At 51.0% G+C, this 18,685-nt stretch overlaps 6 protein-coding genes and 2 non-coding genes across 8 annotated transcripts; 1 reads left to right on the plus strand and 7 right to left on the minus strand.

Moving 5' to 3' along the window:
• Positions 1-148: 148 nt before the first annotated feature.
• On the minus strand, positions 149-222 carry PC9H_011011. The gene has a single exon. It is a non-coding gene; the product is annotated as a tRNA-Ala (tRNA).
• A 2,156-nt stretch (positions 223-2,378) lies between these two features.
• Positions 2,379-2,452, minus strand: PC9H_011012. Its single transcript has one exon. It is a non-coding gene; the product is annotated as a tRNA-Ala (tRNA).
• Positions 2,453-2,962: 510 nt separating this feature from the next.
• Positions 2,963-3,711, minus strand: PC9H_011013 (uncharacterized protein; the record flags this gene model as incomplete). Its single annotated transcript, XM_036780499.1, has 2 exons — positions 2,963-3,326; positions 3,482-3,711. 2 exons carry the CDS (start codon positions 3,709-3,711, stop codon positions 2,963-2,965), a joined length of 594 nt encoding a protein of 197 aa, XP_036627882.1.
• A 715-nt stretch (positions 3,712-4,426) lies between these two features.
• PC9H_011014 (uncharacterized protein) lies at positions 4,427-6,662 on the minus strand (the record flags this gene model as incomplete). Its single annotated transcript, XM_036780500.1, has 6 exons — positions 4,427-4,926; positions 4,981-5,145; positions 5,195-5,862; positions 5,915-5,980; positions 6,035-6,097; positions 6,229-6,662. 6 exons carry the CDS (start codon positions 6,660-6,662, stop codon positions 4,427-4,429), a joined length of 1,896 nt encoding a protein of 631 aa, XP_036627883.1.
• A 1,527-nt stretch (positions 6,663-8,189) lies between these two features.
• On the minus strand, positions 8,190-9,050 carry PC9H_011015 (uncharacterized protein; the record flags this gene model as incomplete). Its single annotated transcript, XM_036780501.1, has 3 exons — positions 8,190-8,545; positions 8,683-8,844; positions 8,897-9,050. The coding sequence occupies 3 exons, from the start codon at positions 9,048-9,050 to the stop codon at positions 8,190-8,192; spliced, it is 672 nt and encodes a 223-aa protein (XP_036627884.1).
• Positions 9,051-11,896: 2,846 nt separating this feature from the next.
• PC9H_011016 (uncharacterized protein) lies at positions 11,897-14,340 on the plus strand (the record flags this gene model as incomplete). Its single annotated transcript, XM_036780502.1, has 12 exons — positions 11,897-12,046; positions 12,102-12,235; positions 12,293-12,347; positions 12,401-12,538; positions 12,600-12,747; positions 12,806-13,144; positions 13,202-13,251; positions 13,308-13,375; positions 13,421-13,524; positions 13,576-14,033; positions 14,092-14,261; positions 14,319-14,340. The coding sequence occupies 12 exons, from the start codon at positions 11,897-11,899 to the stop codon at positions 14,338-14,340; spliced, it is 1,836 nt and encodes a 611-aa protein (XP_036627885.1).
• A 422-nt stretch (positions 14,341-14,762) lies between these two features.
• On the minus strand, positions 14,763-16,257 carry PC9H_011017 (uncharacterized protein; the record flags this gene model as incomplete). The annotated part of the gene is made up of 4 exons (XM_036780503.1): positions 14,763-14,873; positions 14,934-15,109; positions 15,163-15,523; positions 15,574-16,257. 4 exons carry the CDS (start codon positions 16,255-16,257, stop codon positions 14,763-14,765), a joined length of 1,332 nt encoding a protein of 443 aa, XP_036627886.1.
• Positions 16,258-17,302: 1,045 nt separating this feature from the next.
• On the minus strand, positions 17,303-18,493 carry PC9H_011018 (uncharacterized protein; the record flags this gene model as incomplete). The annotated part of the gene is made up of 5 exons (XM_036780504.1): positions 17,303-17,536; positions 17,601-17,859; positions 17,921-18,015; positions 18,072-18,243; positions 18,324-18,493. The coding sequence occupies 5 exons, from the start codon at positions 18,491-18,493 to the stop codon at positions 17,303-17,305; spliced, it is 930 nt and encodes a 309-aa protein (XP_036627887.1).
• Between the last annotated feature and the right edge of the window lie 192 nt (positions 18,494-18,685).

Genomic DNA, 18,685 nt, shown 5'->3' on the forward strand with positions numbered 1-18,685 from the left:
CAACCAACAATTATGTATTCCCCATCACATGACCACCCAACCATTTATTCATTACTGGCCGGGCAATGCCCCTTTCCAGTCCATTCAAATGGTGATCATGTGCCGGATTACATCATTCCAACATGTTAAAATCAGGGGCAAGAAAAGATGGCCAGACTAGGGTTTGAACCAAGGACCTCCTGGATGCTTTCCAGACGCTCTAACCATCTGAGCTATCTGGCCTTGTTCAATGACTGCACAACCAACAATTATGTATTCCCCATCACATGACCACCCAACCATTTATTCATTACTGGCCGGGCAATGCCCCTTTCCAGTCCATTCAAATGGTGATCATGTGCCGGATTACATCATTCCAACACAGCCCCCTAATCCAGCACATCAATTCACACGCTCAGGTGACCAATCACCTGATGCAGGGCCCATAACCTGTTAAACTTTAGGCTATTATAGTCTGATTAGAAGCTTGTAGAAGCGTCCTAATGCACTCTAATTGCCTTGGTAACAATCACTAATGATGTTGATGCAATCAATCAATAATATGTAATGATTTGCGCTCTATTGACTCTTTGTGTCTATTACTCTAGACATGTAAGGAAAATGACCATCCTAGGTTCCCACGGGTACTGTTCTGCGCGAGGCGTGAAGATTGGTGTCCACTAAATCGCGTCCGAATTTGATTAGCTCCGGAGCAGCTTGGGAACATGCCAGACATCATTCTAATGATGGCTCCATGTTTCATTTTCGCTCCTTTTGCTTCCCTGCTGAGACCGAGGCGTTCCGGTGCCTGTTCCGGCGGTCACAATAGAGGTCAACAGACCTACTAATGGGGCGCTGAACGTGGGAACGTTGCATTGACCGTGGGAGTCGTGCGCTTGTAATATATGTACAGATTGCTAAACAGTGCTTGCGCACTTTTAGCAATCCTGTCAACACCAGTCATCCCATGATGACCTGGGTCGTTCCCATGGGTGTTGGCAGTGTCTATGGGTGGTCCCCAATGCGTGGGAACCGGGCGCTTAGTATAGCGCAACTTTGTTATACATTTGTACAACAAGTGTGCACATCACTTCAACACACTTGGTAGATTGTGGACAGATACAGGCTCCTTATATACTACTATCTACCTAAGATATAAATAGATGCACAGTCAATACCTAGTCAGTATGACTCACATCATTAGTAAGATACTTCTATAAAGTTTTACTGCGAACTGCGTGTCTGACTCATGTCCTGATGGTCATGGTCATGTGGAGGTGCATGTGCAACACTCCACTCATCCAGAGTCAGTTTAGACTCTATCTAGATTGAACCCAAAACTCTATCAAGAATTCAGATAGATTACACTTGTCCTGAATGACTCTGTGTGTTAATTCACAATCAAATAGTTCAATAAGTCATGTATGAAGTGGTGATTTGAAGTTCTGGTAGATTATTAAACAATTTAAATGCTGCTCAGAGTAGTACACTAAATAGACTCAGATTGGATTAGTCACATGGGAGTAAGTTATATAAACTCTTAATCTTATCATCTGATAATATTATGCACCCATTCTAAAGAACACTGAGACTCAGATAGACTCAGATAAGAGTCATTACAAATGCAATTGAACTTGTGATTTGAACAATAGGAATCTACTAATGTACACATGCTTCAGAAGAGAGTCAACAGTTGTGTAATAACCTCTAACTTACTCCATAGAAAAAAAAACAATATCTGTGATTGATTTGATATTAGAAGGCTCCATTGCCGAGTAATATGAGAATCAAAATCAGTATAAATTCAACTCAGACTCTTAGCCCAACTTGCCAAGATTGCCACATTTTATATGGCTGAACTCTGACCTGGCTCTCACTAGACTATGGTTAGACTCCAGCTCCACTCCAGCTCCACTCTAAGTAACTCTGGTAGCTTAAACCTATCAGAGTGAACCTGGATTTGGATGGAGTCCAACTTGAGTGCAGTCTGAGTCTGGATCAACTGTGAAACTCCAAGTAGAGTCTATATAGAGTCCATTCCACTCCAGATGGTTTTGGCCTGTGAAACATGTCAACTCTGACCTGACTCTGACCTGACTCTGTTGAAGTGATGTGCACACTTGTTGTACAAATGTATAACAAAGTTGCGCTACATAAGCGCCCGGTTCCCACGCATTGGGGACCACCCATAGACACTGCCAACACCCATTGGGACAACCCAGGTCATCATGGGATGACTGGTGTTGACAGCATTGCTAAAAGTGCGCAAGCACTGTTTAGCAATCTGTACATACAATACAAGCGCACGACCCCCACGGTCAATGCAACGTTCCCACGTTCAGCGCCCCATTAGTAGGTCTGTTGACCTCTATTGTGTTAAAATCAGGGGCAAGAAAAGATGGCCAGACTAGGGTTTGAACCAAGGACCTCCTGGATGCTTTCCAGACGCTCTAACCATCTGAGCTATCTGGCCTTGTTCAATGACTGCACAACCAACAATTATGTATTCCCCATCACATGACCACCCAACCATTTATTCATTACTGGCCGGGCAATGCCCCTTTCCAGTCCATTCAAATGGTGATCATGTGCCGGATTACATCATTCCAACATATTGTGACAGCTGGAACAGGCACCGGAACACCTCGGTCTCCACAGGGAAGCAAAAGGAGCGAAAATAAAACATGGAGCCATCATTAGAATGATGTCTGGCATGTTCCCAAGCTGCTCCGGAGCTAATCAAATTCGGACGCGATTTAGTGGACACCTATATTCACGCCTCGCGCAGAACAGTACCCGTGGGAACCTGGGATGGTCATTTTCCATACATGTCTAGAGTAATAGACACAAAGAGTCAATAGAGCGCAAATCATTACATATTATTGATTGATTGCATCAACATCATTAGTGATTGTTACCAAGGCAATTAGAGTGTATTAGGACGCTTCTACAAGCTTCTGATCAGACTATAATAGCCTAAAGTTTAACAAGAACCAGATGCAGAGCCAGAGTTGGAGCCAGAGTCAGAGCCAGAGTCAGAGTCAGTGTTCATTTCAGTATCCGAATCATCATCAGCGACAAGGGAGTCAAGCTGAAGCCTGTCTTTGATAGCACGGACAAAGGCAGCCATCCAGCTAGTCACGACCTGAGTGTTGGTAGGGACAGCTTGTTGTTGACCATGAAGGTTGAGAAGGTCGGTGTTGTTGGTGACACTGAAGAGGAGCATCAAGACGGTGGCAAGAGTGATGTCGGCACCAAAGCTGGACTTGATCACTTTGGCAAAGTCTGCAAAAAGGATGCCTGGGAAGGGATCCTCCAGTGGTGCTGCAGAGACACATGGAAGGAGTCTGAGGAGCAGCCAGAAAGAGAGCAGCATGAGCAGGGCCTGTAAAGAAAAACTGCTGAAGTCAGTACAACTTGAAATGCAAGGTGAGATTCAAACAAGAAATGGCAACACGAAATCATTTGAATTACATCTATGATTCACAAACAAACTACCTACTTCGAAGTTGAGGCCTTCTTGGACTTCTTTTCCTTGGCCAGCCTGGCCTTCTCCTTGGCCCTCTTCTCCTTGTCCTCCTTGTCCTTCAACTCCTTCGTGACAGCTGCCAAGTTCTCCTTCGTAAGCTTGTGAGTTCCCCAGACAGCTCTGTGTTCCTCTGAGCTCTGATCGTAAGTGGGGTCGTTCAACAGAGCATGGAGGATGGGGAACTGCTCAGCGTTGTTGAACATCTTGGAGTAGGTGTTGTAGTTGGTCTTGCGGATGTAGAGTGAGCGAAGTTCGTCGATGGAAAGATCATGACCAGTCCACTGTTAAACTATAGGCTATTATAGTCTGATTAGAAGCTTGTAGAAGCGTCCTAATGCACTCTAATTGCCTTGGTAACAATCACTAATGATGTTGATGCAATCAATCCATAATATGTAATGATTTGCGCTCTATTGACTCTTTGTGTCTATTACTCTAGACATGTAAGGAAAATGACCATCCCAGGTTCCCACGGGTACTGTTCTGCGCGAGGCGTGAATATAGGTGTCCACTAAATCGCGTCCGAATTTGATTAGCTCCGGAGCAGCTTGGGAACATGCCAGACATCATTCTAATGATGGCTCCATGTTTTATTTTCGCTCCTTTTGCTTCCCTGCGGAGACCGAGGCGTTCCGGTGCCTGTTCCGGCGGTCACAATAGAGGTCAACAGACCTACTAATGGGGCGCTGAACGTGGGAACGTTGCATTGACCGTGGGAGTCGTGCGCTTGTAATGTATGTACAGATTGCTAAACAGTGCTTGCACACTTTTAGCAATGCTCTCAACACCAGTCATCCCATGATGACCTGGGTCATCCCAATGGGTGTTGGCAGTGTCTATGGGTGGTCCCCAATGCGTGGGAACCGGGCGCTTGGTATAGCGCAACTTTGTTATACATTTGTACAACAAGTGTGCACATCACTTCAACATCCACTTCCCTGCATTCTTCAGTTCCAACCACTTTGCTGGGACTTGGGCAGCTGCCTTCATCCGAGCATAGATCTGCAGGATCTCACCCTTCTGAGATGCCTTGGGCGTCATGCTGTAGGGCACCTTCAGCATGATGGCAAGCTGAAGAAGGGCGGGGTCGGAGAAGGCGGTGGTGAGCTGCTGGGAAATGGTAAGCGAGGCGGTGTCGGCACCAGCAGTGGAGACAGAGGCAGAGGGGGCAAGAGATGAGATGGTGGAGGGAGCGTCGACAGAGGTGACAGAGGGGGGTGGAAGCCAGAGCCTTGGGTTGAGCGTTCCTGAGTGAGATAGAGTCAGAATTTTTTTCAAGTCAAGTCGGAATTTGCTTACCATTAACAACTCCATTTCCTTGTTGTTGTCCCACTCAACAGGCTCATCCCCCTCAATAGCCACAGCAAATGGGCCCTTCATCTCCCAGTCATCGTTGACCCACAACGAGATGTCAGAGTCTAAATGGCAACAAATAGTAAGCAAAAAACGCCAAGTCAAAATGTGTGACATACCTGCAAGAGCGGTCATTTTCTTGACCATAGCCTTAAGGACAGGCCCCAAGGTGTAAGCCAAAGGGATCCTTACAGCACGGGGCTTAGCGATGGTGCGGTCCTCATGCTTGTACACCAAGACCCTGCCCTCATTGTGAATGGGGACAAGGTCTGCTTGCTGGGTATCTAAGAAAGAAGTCAGTAAGTGAGCCAAGTATGAAAAGCACAAACTCACTGAAGTCAGCCATGTTGGGGGCTACCCCATGTCCTTTGGCCCTTGCAACTCCACCCATGGTGCGGGAGGCGCCTTGCAAATCATTGAAGTCGTCAGCGATGGGAGAGGAAGGCATATCATTGAACCCAGCAAAGACAGGAGCAGGCAAAGGTGTATTGTTGGCATGGTCAGCCTTGCTGCGCTGAGCTACATGGCGATGGGTGATGGGAGAGGCGCTAGCCTGACGCTTGGAGGCAGGCAGGTTGCGAGGGGTGATGTTGGAGTCGAGGTCCATGGCATCGTCACCTGTGTCAGAACTCTTGTCGTCACCTGCATTGGACACCTCATCACTCAACATCTTTTCCTTCTCCTCCTCGCTCGATGTCTTCTCCTTCTCTTCATCGTCATCCATGTCCCCTGGCCCTTCATCACTCAACTTCTTTTCCTCCTCCTGATCCTCCTCTTCTTCGTCATTATCCTCTGGCTCGTCCTCTGCGTCAGATGAGCCGAGATTGGTCAAGTCGCGACCTTTCCCCTTGTCTACGACTTGGGGAACATCACCCGGATCAGCACGGCGAACACGGGTGGAGACAATCCTCGGAGCGACTGGAGGTAGGAGAACCCCAGTCCCAGCTCGACGAGGTGGCGGAGCAAGAGCAGCCCCACTCTCACTGAGAATTCTAGATGTACTGGTGCGGACAGTCAGTTTGTGGACACAAGCAAGAGCAAGTAAAAACGTACGCAGTCATCTTCTGCACAGTAGGTTCCTCAGCCTCTTCATCTTCTTCATCACGGTTGGCGGAGGTCCTACAAACAACCAGCATGAAGAGAGGATGAGTAAATAGACAACGGAGGACTTACTTGGTTTTCTTGTTGGTCTTGGGAGTCTTCTTGACTTGTTTAACTTGCACAGGGAGGTCCTCACTATCAGACAAGGTGTTGTCAATTCATTGTCAATTTATTTGAATTTAAAAGGAATTTATTTATATTTATTACTAGACTAAGTACTACTACTACTAACTACTACTAATGAGAATGAGAGGGGGCTGACTCACCTGAGGGCCTCTTGAAGGGCCTTGGTTGCTGACCTAGTTGACCTGGGCTTGTTGGGAGTGCTGGTGGTGGCACGACAGGTGACAGTAGGCGTTGGGGGGTGCATTGGGGGGGCAACGGCAGGCGTTGAGGGAATGGCGGAGGCCATTGGAGGGTGATGGGGGGCAGGCGTCATTGTCGACGGCAATGGGGGGGACAACGGGGGGCAACGGGGGCCATTGGGGGCGTCGACAGTGATGGGGGGACGACAGGGGATGTCGATGGCGTTGGGGGGCATAGGGGGGCGTTGGGGGGCATAGGGGGGCGTTGGGGGTCGTCGACGGCGTTGGTGGGACAACGGGGGGGGGTGCGCGTCGTTGTCGTCGGCGTTGGGGGCGTGTTGGGGGGCGGGCGTCGTCGTCGACGGCAATGGGGGCATAGGGGGCATAGGGGGCATAGGGGGGCGTCGACGACGTTGGTGGGACAACGGGGGGGTGCGTGTCGTCGTCGTCGCTGTTGGGGGGCGTTGGGGGCGTGTTGGGGCGTGTTGGGGGGACAACGGGGTGCGTTGGGGGCCGTGTGGCGTCGTCGACGGCGTTGAGGGGACGACGGGGGGTGCGCATCATCGTCGTCGACGTTGGGGGGCGTTGGGGACGACGGGGGATGTTGATGGCGTTGGGGGGGCATGGGGGGGGCATTGGTGGACGTTGGAGAGTGGGGGGAGAGGCGGGGCGGCGGTCAGTTGTATAAAAAGGAGGGGGGCGGGCAGCTTACCTTGGCCTGCCCTCCTCGTTGTTCCTGGCAGCTCCTCCGCGTCCTCGCGACGTTGGCTTGCGTGGGGCATTGCGACGTTGGGGGGGGGGGGTTTGGTGAAAGCAAGAGGATGGGGGATGGTGGTGGTTGAGGGGAGAGAGGCGGCAGTGCCAGCGTGGCACGCCACTGTCACATGCACGTGGCGTCGCGGCGATTGCCGGATAGGCGCGCGCCTAAATAAAAAAAGTAAAGTAAAATAAAATAAAAAGAATATTAATATTCGTGGTAAAGCGCCCAATAAGCGCCCGTCCGGAAAAAAATGAGTTATCATCGGATAACCCTTGCTAACTCATTTTTGGACGTCCCAAAGCGGAAATTGCCTCAGAAAAACACCAATAAATTGTAGAAAATTCAAATAAATTCACAGAAATTGTCTAAAAATTGTTAAAAATATATATGTATATACAATTGCATTATTATCAATTGGTGTTCAAGTGACATTCACTTGGTGTTCAATTGGTGACCACTTGGCATTCTACTGAATTTTCAGTTGGACACCAAATGAACACTAATTATTCACTTAGTTCACTTGGTGTTCAACTGGTGTCCAACTGAACTGAACTGAACTGAACTGATATTTAACTGAACTTTCGTAGCCATTTCCCAGCCAAATAAAAAATGTCAAAAATTCAGTTGAACACCAACTGAACACCAATTGGACACCAGTTGCCAACTGGATCCAGTTGGTATCCAACTGAAGACGTGGTGAACTGTCAGGTGCTCATTCAAAAAAAAAAAGGTGAAGAGTGGTAGCATTGTCGCATGTCAAGGTATCAACGAAGTCACGGGGGAGGAAGTAGTTACTCTGAGTATACACACGGCAATCAGCAATGTCATGCTGGCCAGCGTGAGTGATTTGCTTGAGCGAGTTGTTGCCGTTGAGTACCAACATTCGGCGGAAAGCAAGCTCAGGCTCACCCTCAAGCTGTCAACGAGGGTCAGGCATGCAATCAACGGGGCAGGACTGGCTCACCTCATACCCGCAGGGTGGACAGGCATTGAGGACATGCCAGTTCGGCGTGTTTCGCCCAAGCGCCTCGCAAATGTGCTTGTCAATTGTGTGCAGGAGAAGGAGATAGATGTTGTATGTATTTGCCAAAGCATTGCGCCAGCAATAGCGGTAGGGTGCCTAGGAGTTTTTGTTAGTTGGGGGGTTAAGAGAAAGCGGGAACTATACATTGTATAGGTCACAAAGGACCTTTGTAAACGCCTCATAGCTGAACAAGGGCTTCTGTAGATGTAGCCGGTGATAGAGTTCCAACGTCTTCAGGGAGATGGCAAGGGTGGGGGCCTGAGGAGAGGCACCAATGTATCCATTCCGCACGAGGGCAACAGCAGCCTCAGTATCAGGCGTCCAGTGGATGGTGGTGGTGTGTTCAAGGGTGTAGAGATCAATGATGAATACATCAAAGTCTTTGTTGGTGGTCGAATCGTCTTCAGATGAGGATTGCTCCATTGGCAAGGCATTCTTCCACCTGATGAGGGCGTCGGTAAGGTCCGGGAGAAGGCGCTGCCAGTGAAACCACACTCATTCAAACTTCTCGTGTTGTGTATGGTGATCTCATCTGTGGTGCACTCCATCCCATCTGGTGTATGGGATGTTCTCATAGACATGTAAGGAGGAAGAAAACGTACACACCTGGTAGAAAGCATGTCATGCATACTGTGCAAGAAGAGCTGATCACCATTTAACTCATTTGGTAAAGTCTCCCATTCCATCTCATTGTCTTGCATGTCATCAAGCGTCGGACTGTTGGAAGGCTCTGTCTGGTTCTTCGGAGTGGACTTTGGTACGTATGTCGGCCACAATTCATTGAGTCTCTGTGCTGAGAACTGTCATGGTTCAGTGAGTAAGTAGGAAGGTAGAGAGGTACTGACACTGTAAATCTTGATCTGCCTCTTGAAGCGCTCGTTTTCGTTTGCGTTGATGCGCTACAAGGGACCTTGGCTGAAATGTTGATCGGCCACCCATTTGCCGGTCAGCAACCACAAGGTGGGCACTGTGAGACAGGCCTATTGATGAGCGGGCCATGATTGTTGAAAGGAAAGGCCGTGGGAGAATCTGATTTGAAGTCCCGCCCTAGTTAACAGGTATACCATGAGTTCGAGCTAGTTGGCAGTTGTAGGGAATGAGACGAATGGATAGAGCATACACGTTGCTATCTGTACATATATATATTATGTAGGTAGAGCACAGTGGGGAGGGAAGCATTGAGCTCACTGTGGCAGGCGGCGGGTGGGACTTTGCGCCGTGGCAATAGGCGACAGCGCCCTGAGCAGAGGTATTGGGACTCACATGGGAAGGGCGCAATCAGCTGACTTGGGGCGTTGATGCCAGGGGTGTAAGGGCAACCTCAAGATGGCCGCACAGCACGAGCCTAGCAGAGGGAGAATCCAAAGAATGAATAAGACTAACTACAATACATGAGAGGGCTGCTCACCTAGCAGAGGGAGAATCCAAAGAGAACAGGATAAGGATTCTCCATGCTAGGAAGCGAAGTATATACTGTAATAGTGTGAGAGGAATGCAGGATAACTGTACAGTACACCAGCCACAAGTCCGAGCGAATATCACAAGGTACAAGGAAACATGTGATAATAAAGTGGAGGGTAAATGCACAGGAGTTGTGCCAGCGACTTGGGGAAGTAAGGGTGAAGGGTAACGAAGTGGGGAAAGAGGATAGAGGTAACCCGGACGAGCCCCAAAGAGTATAGACGAGTCCGAGCATATTCGAAGTGTCTGAAATGAGTTCGAGCGAGTCCGAAGTGTCCGAAGCGCGGGAAGACTCCGGAGTCACCGGATGCGGCTCGGATGCAAAAGGAGTGGGTGGAAAGGAAGTGGAAAGGAAAGGGAGCGAAAAGGAACAAAGGGGAATGAAGGGAATGTAGGTAAGAGTCCATGGGATGAAGGAAAGGAGAGAAAATAGGAGTGTCCCCTTACAAGGGGTGGCTGATGGTGATGTGGCTATCACGCATTAGGAAAACCAGCTACCTCCCAATCTGGGAGATAGCTGTGATTATACTGGCAGTCGCTATATACTAGGCTTTCTAACTACTTAATCATGTCATACACATGTCAGGGTCTAGGCTATTTAGTTTACTAATGTGGGATAATGTTAGGGCGGCACTAATACACTATAAAGTGTATGCGGACCCAACAAGAATCAGAGTGAGAGATAGTAAGTTGAGAAGTGAGAGATGAGGAGAAAGCGCGAAGACGCTGACTTAGGCACTATATCAGTGGTAATCCCAAGAGAACGAGTTAACGTCTCGGGGTGTTTATTAGGATACTTATATACTACTACACATGCTACGTCCTCATGTCTATCTACATGCTGTATCCTACCGTCTTTCCATGGAAAGGTTAGCTCAGCTGCACGAGGTATGACACTTGTTGACTGCGCCCATGCAGTAGCAGCAAGGCGCTGACTGAGACTATTAGTAAGACGGCCCGGATGATGTAAGTAGCATGTTGTAATACATCACGTGCCCGATAAGATAAGAAAAGATAGTTGAAAAAAAGAAAAGAAACATTAGACCATAACAGATAATGAGGTGGGCATAGTCCCTCAGCGCTGCCGAAACTCCCAGCAGACAGCTCGAGGATGCGAATACACCACTAGCTCATAAGCAGAATATTGTAAGTAGGTAAGCATGCTTGCATAATACACTACGTGTCTGATAAGATAAGGAAAAGAATAGTAAAATAGAAAGAAAGGAATGTTGAACCATAACAATAGCCACAGACCTGCACCTGCACCAGCAAAACTGCAGCCACATCCACAAACCTGCACCTACTTGCATGAACACACACACTGCGCTCTGCAACCCACTTGCATTTAGACCAAACCAGCCCTCAAGCAATCTATACTTTCAGAATAAAGGAGGTGAATCAATGTCTGGAGTATTATAGGTATAATACTTTGTAGATAGATCAGCTAAAAAGTATGTAGATTAGTGCAATAGAAGTTGGAAACAGCAAGGTGCAAACAAAAGTATTCTACTGTGCAAAACGATTTATACTTGATTTATACTTTGGTAGAAAATATTGGGAGGATATCTTTCAAAGGTATTTGATTTCGGAGTTGCTTATCTTTTTGCTAAGTCAGAAATACCATTGGGTATGATACTAAATCATTGCATACTTTGAGTAATACTTTATATAATGGTAATGTTAAGGTATTTAGAATACTTTCAATATACTTTCTTCCAAAATATCAGACAAGTATGCTTCCCCGAGCGTTGTAACCCCCATCCGTGGGTGGTGTCCATAGTTTAGAAAGAACAGGCTCTGCCTGGAGCTCTCCTGTTTCCTTTTTGGGAGGTCGGTTCGAAATCCACTCATTTCAGTTTCCCAATATGGTAATTTTATTATATCCACCCATTTTGGCCACGAACCCGGCACTTTCCGATCCAACATTTACAGGGATTATCCAGGGTTCCTGGTTCGAGTTCAAGAGAGGCCTGTTACATGATGGGCACGATCGGTGACAGATAGCTTTTGGCTTGCCAGATAGAGAGGACCTTTAGACCCTGGCATAGTCCTTGGGCCCCACCGAAACTCTTAGCAGACAGCTCGAGGACGCGAATACACCACTAGCTCGCCGCCACCAGCTCGCGTCAATGACACCCACCATGTTGTCTCGAACGGTGATTTTGCGAGACTACTGCTGATAGCTCTCAGGCTTTGTTGACAGCCAACATAGCGGCCAAGTCGTGGCTCCCGATGCTTAAATATCCCCCATGTCTGCTGCAGGGTTCCCCAGCCCGCCCTCTTCGCAAGCTCCCCACTTGTGATACACTCGTGTGTTCTTCTGTTCATCTCCTGTGATGTATCCATGCTGATTGGGATTCGTTGGTGCGCGTGACAGGTAAGAGATGGCTAAATACCAGTCTGGCTTCGCCCTCGCCGTCCTCGCTGCCACCCTGGTAGCAGGTCGTGGTGCCAATGACTGGTCGAAACCCTGCTTCAACGGCGAATGTGCCTACGATATCCCGACCGAGAACCAGTCTGCTTCCATCAAGATGGTACATCTCTCTTATTTTTCTGATAAATACTCGGCATTGAGACTGGATTTTGTAGGTTGGCGCGCCGCTGGCTATTACGGATATCACGCCTGCTGCAGGGTGGGTCGTGCTTGACTGCGACGCGAATGCGGCATCCCAGGAGATCCGCCTTGTGTGTAACTCGGACGACGCTGAGGCTGCTGGCTGCAGGTGTGTTGTCTGAATAGGTGTCTCCACCTGTAGTCATGTAGCTAACCATCGTTGCAGCCATCTCTTCGAGGGCGATGGTCCCGTCCACAAATATGTGCGCTTGCCAGAGAGTGTGAGCCCCTGTTCCGTGTTTCGTCGTACAATCAAGTAATGAGTAATGCACAGTGCGGTTCCGAGCCGTTTGCACGTATCGCAGATTACCGCGTTCACGAAAACCAGTCGATCCCGGAGCACGCGGCCTCAAAGATCTCGCGCCGCGATGGTGTCGCTCCCCAGGTCTTCTCAGTTAGCATTGATGACGACGTATGTTCCATGCCTTCTGTGCTGAAGAGGGCAACTGACTGATATGCATCTCATTGTATAGTTTGCAAGGGTCGACGAGACGAAGTACGGCAAAGTCTTTGCGCTTGTCGTCGGTACCAACATGCCAGGCATCGACACCAACTTCGCTATCCCGCAAGGGATCGATAACAAGGACGTCGCTGACAAATGGGCGCAGCAAGCAATGAATGGTATGTATCCCACTATGATCTCATTTGGTCCTCTCGCGGAGCCATGATTCCCTGTCAGACGCCGAAATCAAAGTCAAAGGCCTGAAAGCCACCATCTCCACCGTCTACTACGTGCCCAAGGCTGACGGAGAGGTCGATGTCAAGACATCTAAAAGTGGAGAAGAGCTTGATGCTCCCAAGAAATCAGGAAAGCTTCAGTGGGGGTCGAGCACCGAAGCAATCACGCTGCCGGTGAAGCAGGAGAAGACACTGGCGAGCTGCGGGTCAGCGGCTCTCAAGGCTGAACTGAAGGGCTCGTTGGCCACCAAGGCGTATGGGTCGGCGGCGGCGTTCAGTGCTGCTGCGGTTATTGAGTTGAGCGTTTCGTCGATCAAGGCCATGGCGAGCAACATTTTAGGTGATTAATGTCTCGGTCTCTCAGCTCTGGCGTGTTGACTGGGTCTTCTTCCCCCAGACTTCTCCGCACACTTTGAACACGATTTGACGGTGACACTGTCGTTAGTGGTATGTCATTGGGTTGCTGCAAAGGAAGCGTCTGACCATTCATTTGGCTTATCTAGGGTGAGCTCAAGAAGGAGTTCACCCTCATGCCAGACACCGCTGTCCCCAATGCCGGTATTGATCTCAAGTGCGTGACTGCTTGCTCCTCGGAATTTTCACTGATGAAGTATAGGTATGTCGCGGCCGGTCTGATGTTCGGCGTCTCCGGAGAGATGGTCGCCAAAGCCCAGGTTGGCGTAGAAATCAAGACAGGATTCAAGTGGGGTGTTGACAAAGGTTCGTCCATGTGCTTTATAGGTTCCCGCTGCGTCTCATCTGTTGCTCCAGCCGTCATCGCGATCCCTGGTGCTCATGCCGCCACGCCATATGCGAAGGATGGATGTGCGTCTTTGTATCTTGTGTTCGGTCTCTCACAAATACTCACCCGCCCTTTACCCATACAAGACTTCAACTTTGGAATCAGCAAAGATGGCGAAGGTAGCAAAGCAACCGGCGAGATCGACATCACCATCCACCCCAAGTTCAGCGTGGGCATCAACGGCAAAGAGAAGCTCAAGAATGTCAAGGCCAGCGCGAACATCGGCCTGAAGGCCGGCTTGGGGCTTACTGTTGGTATCACCGGAACACCGAAGAGGGATGTCGCCCTGTCGTCGGACTGGTACTGCGCGAAACTCATTGCGCACATTGAGGGTGTCGCCGGCGTCGACTTGAAGCATCCCATCAAGTTTATCCCGGATTGGGACAAGGAGTTCTCCTTATTCAAGAAGGAGCTTGAGCTCTGGACAGTGAGTGCATATGTTGGTCAAGGATCTTCGGCAGCCCGACTGGGTGATATTTTTACAGCATGGTAGTTGCCCCACACCCAAGGCAAGAAGGAGCACCCTTCATGGTCTGCTGGAGTCGAGGGCATCAGACTTGACATTCCATGACGTGCTCGACTCATTGAAATGCCCGAAGAAGGATCAGAGCAAGTTGGAGAAGGGGGAATCAAAGAGCAAACTGAGCTCATCAGCGTGCGTGCTTCTGCTCCATGTCCGTCGCGGGTATGAACCAACTGACTTGTTGTATAGCATGAAGATGAAGGACGTTTAGAAGGCTTCTCTAATAGTGTTCTGTCATCTCGAGTACGCATACTGCTATGTGACGGTGCAATAAATTGCTTGGTGCATGCATTGAGTGACGTCCACTGTTGACACTGTCGCACCTGTACCTGACACACACAGACCATGACCGAAACGAGTGTTCCATGTAATAGGTGCGCAGGTCACTATGCTACGGAAGGGCGGACAGCGTGTAAAGAATGAAGGAACGGACGATCTAAGTAGCGAGCAAGTAGGTAAAGATTCTAGTATATCAAGTATAAACTTTAAAGCGTCGATAGCATCACGAGTCCCAATGTTTGAAGTGTATGTATGTGCCCAAGGATTAACGCGTTCGTGAGACGGTTGATTATATACGCGCCGCGCGTTCGTCTCTCTTCCCCTCATCGACTCACCGCGATGTTGGGTTCCCGCCTACTCGTCGTGGCGCACGATGCGGAGGCGCTGCGCAGGGGGTACGAACCTCTCGTCGGCGGCGTGCGGGCCCCCGCCGTGCAGGATGGACACGCGGTGCATCGCGAGTAGCTACGCACGCACAGCACATCACTAATGGAACAAAATCATAAAATCTCAAGGAGGACTTACGTTGTGCGCGGCATTCGAGTGGTCGTAGACGCCGCCAAAGAAGGCGGTGGTGGCGTCCTTGCCGACCATCTTGACGAGGAGGTGGCGGCCGCCGGGGTGGGCGTCGAGGAAGGGGGCGAGGTCGTGGATGAAGCCGGAGACGAGGATCAGCGGGCGCGTGCGCGCTTGTTCCTGAACTACGCAACAGTCAAACGTGATCATATATACAGAAATGAACGAGCGAGCGCACATGCATCCCATCCAACAACGGGCAGGGCCTCCGCGCGACTGGGCCACGCCAGGCCGTCCTGCTCCCTCCTCAAGCCCTTCACGCGCATACTCCACCTGCCCTTGCGGACCTCGTTCTCGCCGAAGCGCCTGAGGTGTGTCGCGAGGCCGACGCGCTCGCAGGCGGAGATGAACCACTTTGTGGGATCGTACTGGTACCAGCGGATGGCGTTGCGGTAGTCTGCGGGGAACTGGTGGTGGAAGTTGTGGTAGCCTTCGCCGATGGAGACGAGGGCGGTGAGGAGGTGGTCGCGGGGGGTGTGCTTGTCGTCAAAGGAGGCAGCGCCGAGCCAGTGTGCGAGGGAGTTGACGCAGAACGTCGACTTGGCAGGGCATCAGAACGTTAAGGGGGGCGGGAAAGACGGGTGCTCACATGGTGCACGAAGACGAGGCGCATCATGGCGGCGTAGACGTATCCACCTTTCGGATCGCCCCAGGCAAGCCATGGGACGAGGGTGGGCAGGGCAAAGCCCATGACGAGGGTGAGGGTGAGGTACCACCTGAGCTGCCACTTTACGACGACATCTTTGCTCAGGTCGTTGATATCCGCGAAGCCAGGCTTTGTGCGGGGCTTGAGGAGGAGCCAGCCAATGTGTGAGTGATAGAAGCCTGCGGTTGCGTCGTAGGGGTCAAGGGGAGTGTCAGTGTAGCGATGGTGTGCGCGGTGGTTGCGTGACCACCACTTGATGGAGCCCTCGCAGGCGCCGGCACCAGCCATGGCGAGAGCATACTGCAGCGGGACACAGGCGTTGTAGGATCTGTGGGACCACAGCCTGTGATAGCCGGCGGTGATGCCCAGGCCGGTGACGTAGTAGTAGAACACGGAGAACAGGGCAGTCTGCCAGCGCAGAGGCGTGTAGCATGCGCCGACAGCGGCGATGAGGGGGGTGGAGACGAGGAGGACGAGGGGAACCCATGTTATCTCTGTGCGCCAGTTGCGCCATTGGAAGGGGGGCAGAGGTGGATGCTGTTTGAGGGAGTGGGTGACGTAGTTGTCGGGGATGGGCAGCTCGTCGTCGAGTTGCTGCTTCGTGTGGTGCTCGAGAATAGTCGACATCGATCGTGCGTGCCAGACGACGACAAAAAACGGTGAATGAAAAGGAAAGAGAGCGACGACGCAGAAGGAAAGCCTAAAAAGAACAGCACGAAAATGCCGAAGAAGGTAATTGTGGTCAGATATGTACGTCACCCATGACAAGCCTCTCCTTCAGCGCGTCGTCCGTCGGCCCAGGCTTATCCCAAGCCATTGCATACTCGAGTCTGATTATCGTCACGGTGACGCACACGCTGCAAGCTCGACACTCGACTCAGCGCACATTCCAACACGCAGACGTGCATAGGCGCATATAGCTATAGCCTGGGGTCAATATTAATGAGGCAACAAGTCACAACAGAGCACATTCAAGTCGGCCTCGTTTCTCGCTTCCCCTGCGAACCAGAGCTCGTGTCGGAACCAGACGTCTGGGTACTTTGGTGGTCCCCACTTGAAGAGATGTACAGTCACCAGCGCCAAGAGACGTGCTGCCACATGCCCAAGCCACAGTCCCAGTGAAAGGCACATGAATCACCCACTCCGTATCCAGGAGACTTGATTTCCGCATATTCCCAATCCCGTCGCCGCAGACAAGTTCAACGACAGAGTGTGGCCTACGACCAGTGCCCAACTTCCGGTAGAGAATGGTCTATCGCGCCTTGCTTCTTGCTCACCTCCAACGTGCACGTATTCAATATTATATTCAATATTTATACGCCTCGCCGTCGTCGTCGTCAAGAGGGATCCCGTTACAGTCGCGTTCCTGTAGAGTGGTAAGCGAGTGAGTAGTACTACTAAAAGCAGTAAAAGCGTAGTTCTATGACCGAGGCGCCCCGCTGTCAGCGTTCGCATGACCTCACCTTCCTTCCCAATGGCCATAGCCAACTCGCAGGTGGATATGTACTAATCACAGAAGCCCGCTATTGCCATCCCCATGTTATATTCTTGTAGTAAATGATTATTTGCTTCGCGCTCTTGTACTACTCGCAGTATTATTGCAGCCAATTCCCTTGCTGTATACTTACAGATACTTGAGGGTTTGAACGTCCAAGTGTCCATGCCGCCGTGCTCACTCGTACAAACGTACGACGCTGCCATCCACAAACTTGACCGGCCCTTTGGGCATTTCCCCAATCGCAGCCTTGGCCTCATCATCCAGCATCGGCTCGTCCGTAAACGTCCACGGTAGCTCGCCCCCATACTCCTTCGGCAGGTCCGCCGGGTGCACCAGCTCACACAGCGTCGGCCCCGGGTCCCGCCCCAGGACATGTATCTTATTCCTCGTGTTCTCGTCGAACCAGCCCTACACATCAGACACCGAGCTAGCAAACGCATTACACCACCCCGCACGAAACACGCAAGCGCACCTTGATCCAGCCCCAGATCGTCGGGAAGAACCCGGGCGAGTTGACGACGGCGATGGCGTGCAGCGTCTCGGGGTAGTTCGCCGTCGCGAGGCGCGAGGCCTCCTGCAGGTGGCTGCGGAGGTACCACATCGACGTCAGCGCCACGCCCTTCAGATCAATGATCGTCATCACGGACGACACCGGCGTCGGCGCCGTCGCGTGCGGCAGGTGCGAGCACAGCGGGAGCGCAAAGTTGCACATGAACTCGTAGAGGGCGACGCTGCAACGGCGGACGCGTCACGGTGAATGCACGGCGGAAGAGCTGCGCGCCACGCACTGACATTCGCTGGTATCTCCGCGCGGGGGGGACCGCATCCAGTTCCTTCTGCAACGGCACCACCGCCGCGAGCTTGTACACATACAGCGGCAATCCATGCTGCACTCGCGGTAGATTCAAGCATGACGAGCGTGATCTGGAGTAACGACGCATACCTTGTCTCTCCGCCCCGTCCATCGCGGATAAAAGCGCTTGGCCGACTCGAACTCCTGCGGGTCAAACGTCTTGTACAAACCCTCCACGCCGTGTTCTTTGCGCCACTGCTCCGTGTCCGCGAACTGCCTTTGCGCCGGGCCCGGGTGAAAGCGCCGCGCTCTCAAGAACCGCCTGCACGTCCACGCCCATGAGCGTCCGCACTCGAGGCCAAAGCCCGCCCGGGAGGCAAGCTTATTCGACTATTCACGCACAGTAAAGTAGGATCATCATGCGATGCCGTTGGCGACTCTGGCTCGGCGGCATGGGTATACAGCCCCGCAAGCGCAAGATTGTCCTTGAATTCAATAAAGGCCTCGATTTGCTCGGCGGTGAGGTGGTGGAGATGTCCTGCAAGCGGATCGAAGGTGACATTCGCACTCATGGTGGTATACAGGTAAAGTGATGACTGATCTGTCGGCGGTCATTCTGCATAGATAGACAGGGGCTTCGGATAAATTACATTGCAATCATAAATTCATCCCATCTCTTTATAGATTGGGGATGTCGCTGCGGCTGGCCATAGGTACATGACAGCGACTGGTATATAACACACCGATAATCGCGATAACATCGT

Source organism: Pleurotus ostreatus (genome assembly GCF_014466165.1).
Source record: "Pleurotus ostreatus strain PC9 chromosome Unknown scaffold_8, whole genome shotgun sequence".
NCBI lineage: Eukaryota > Fungi > Basidiomycota > Agaricomycetes > Agaricales > Pleurotaceae > Pleurotus > Pleurotus ostreatus.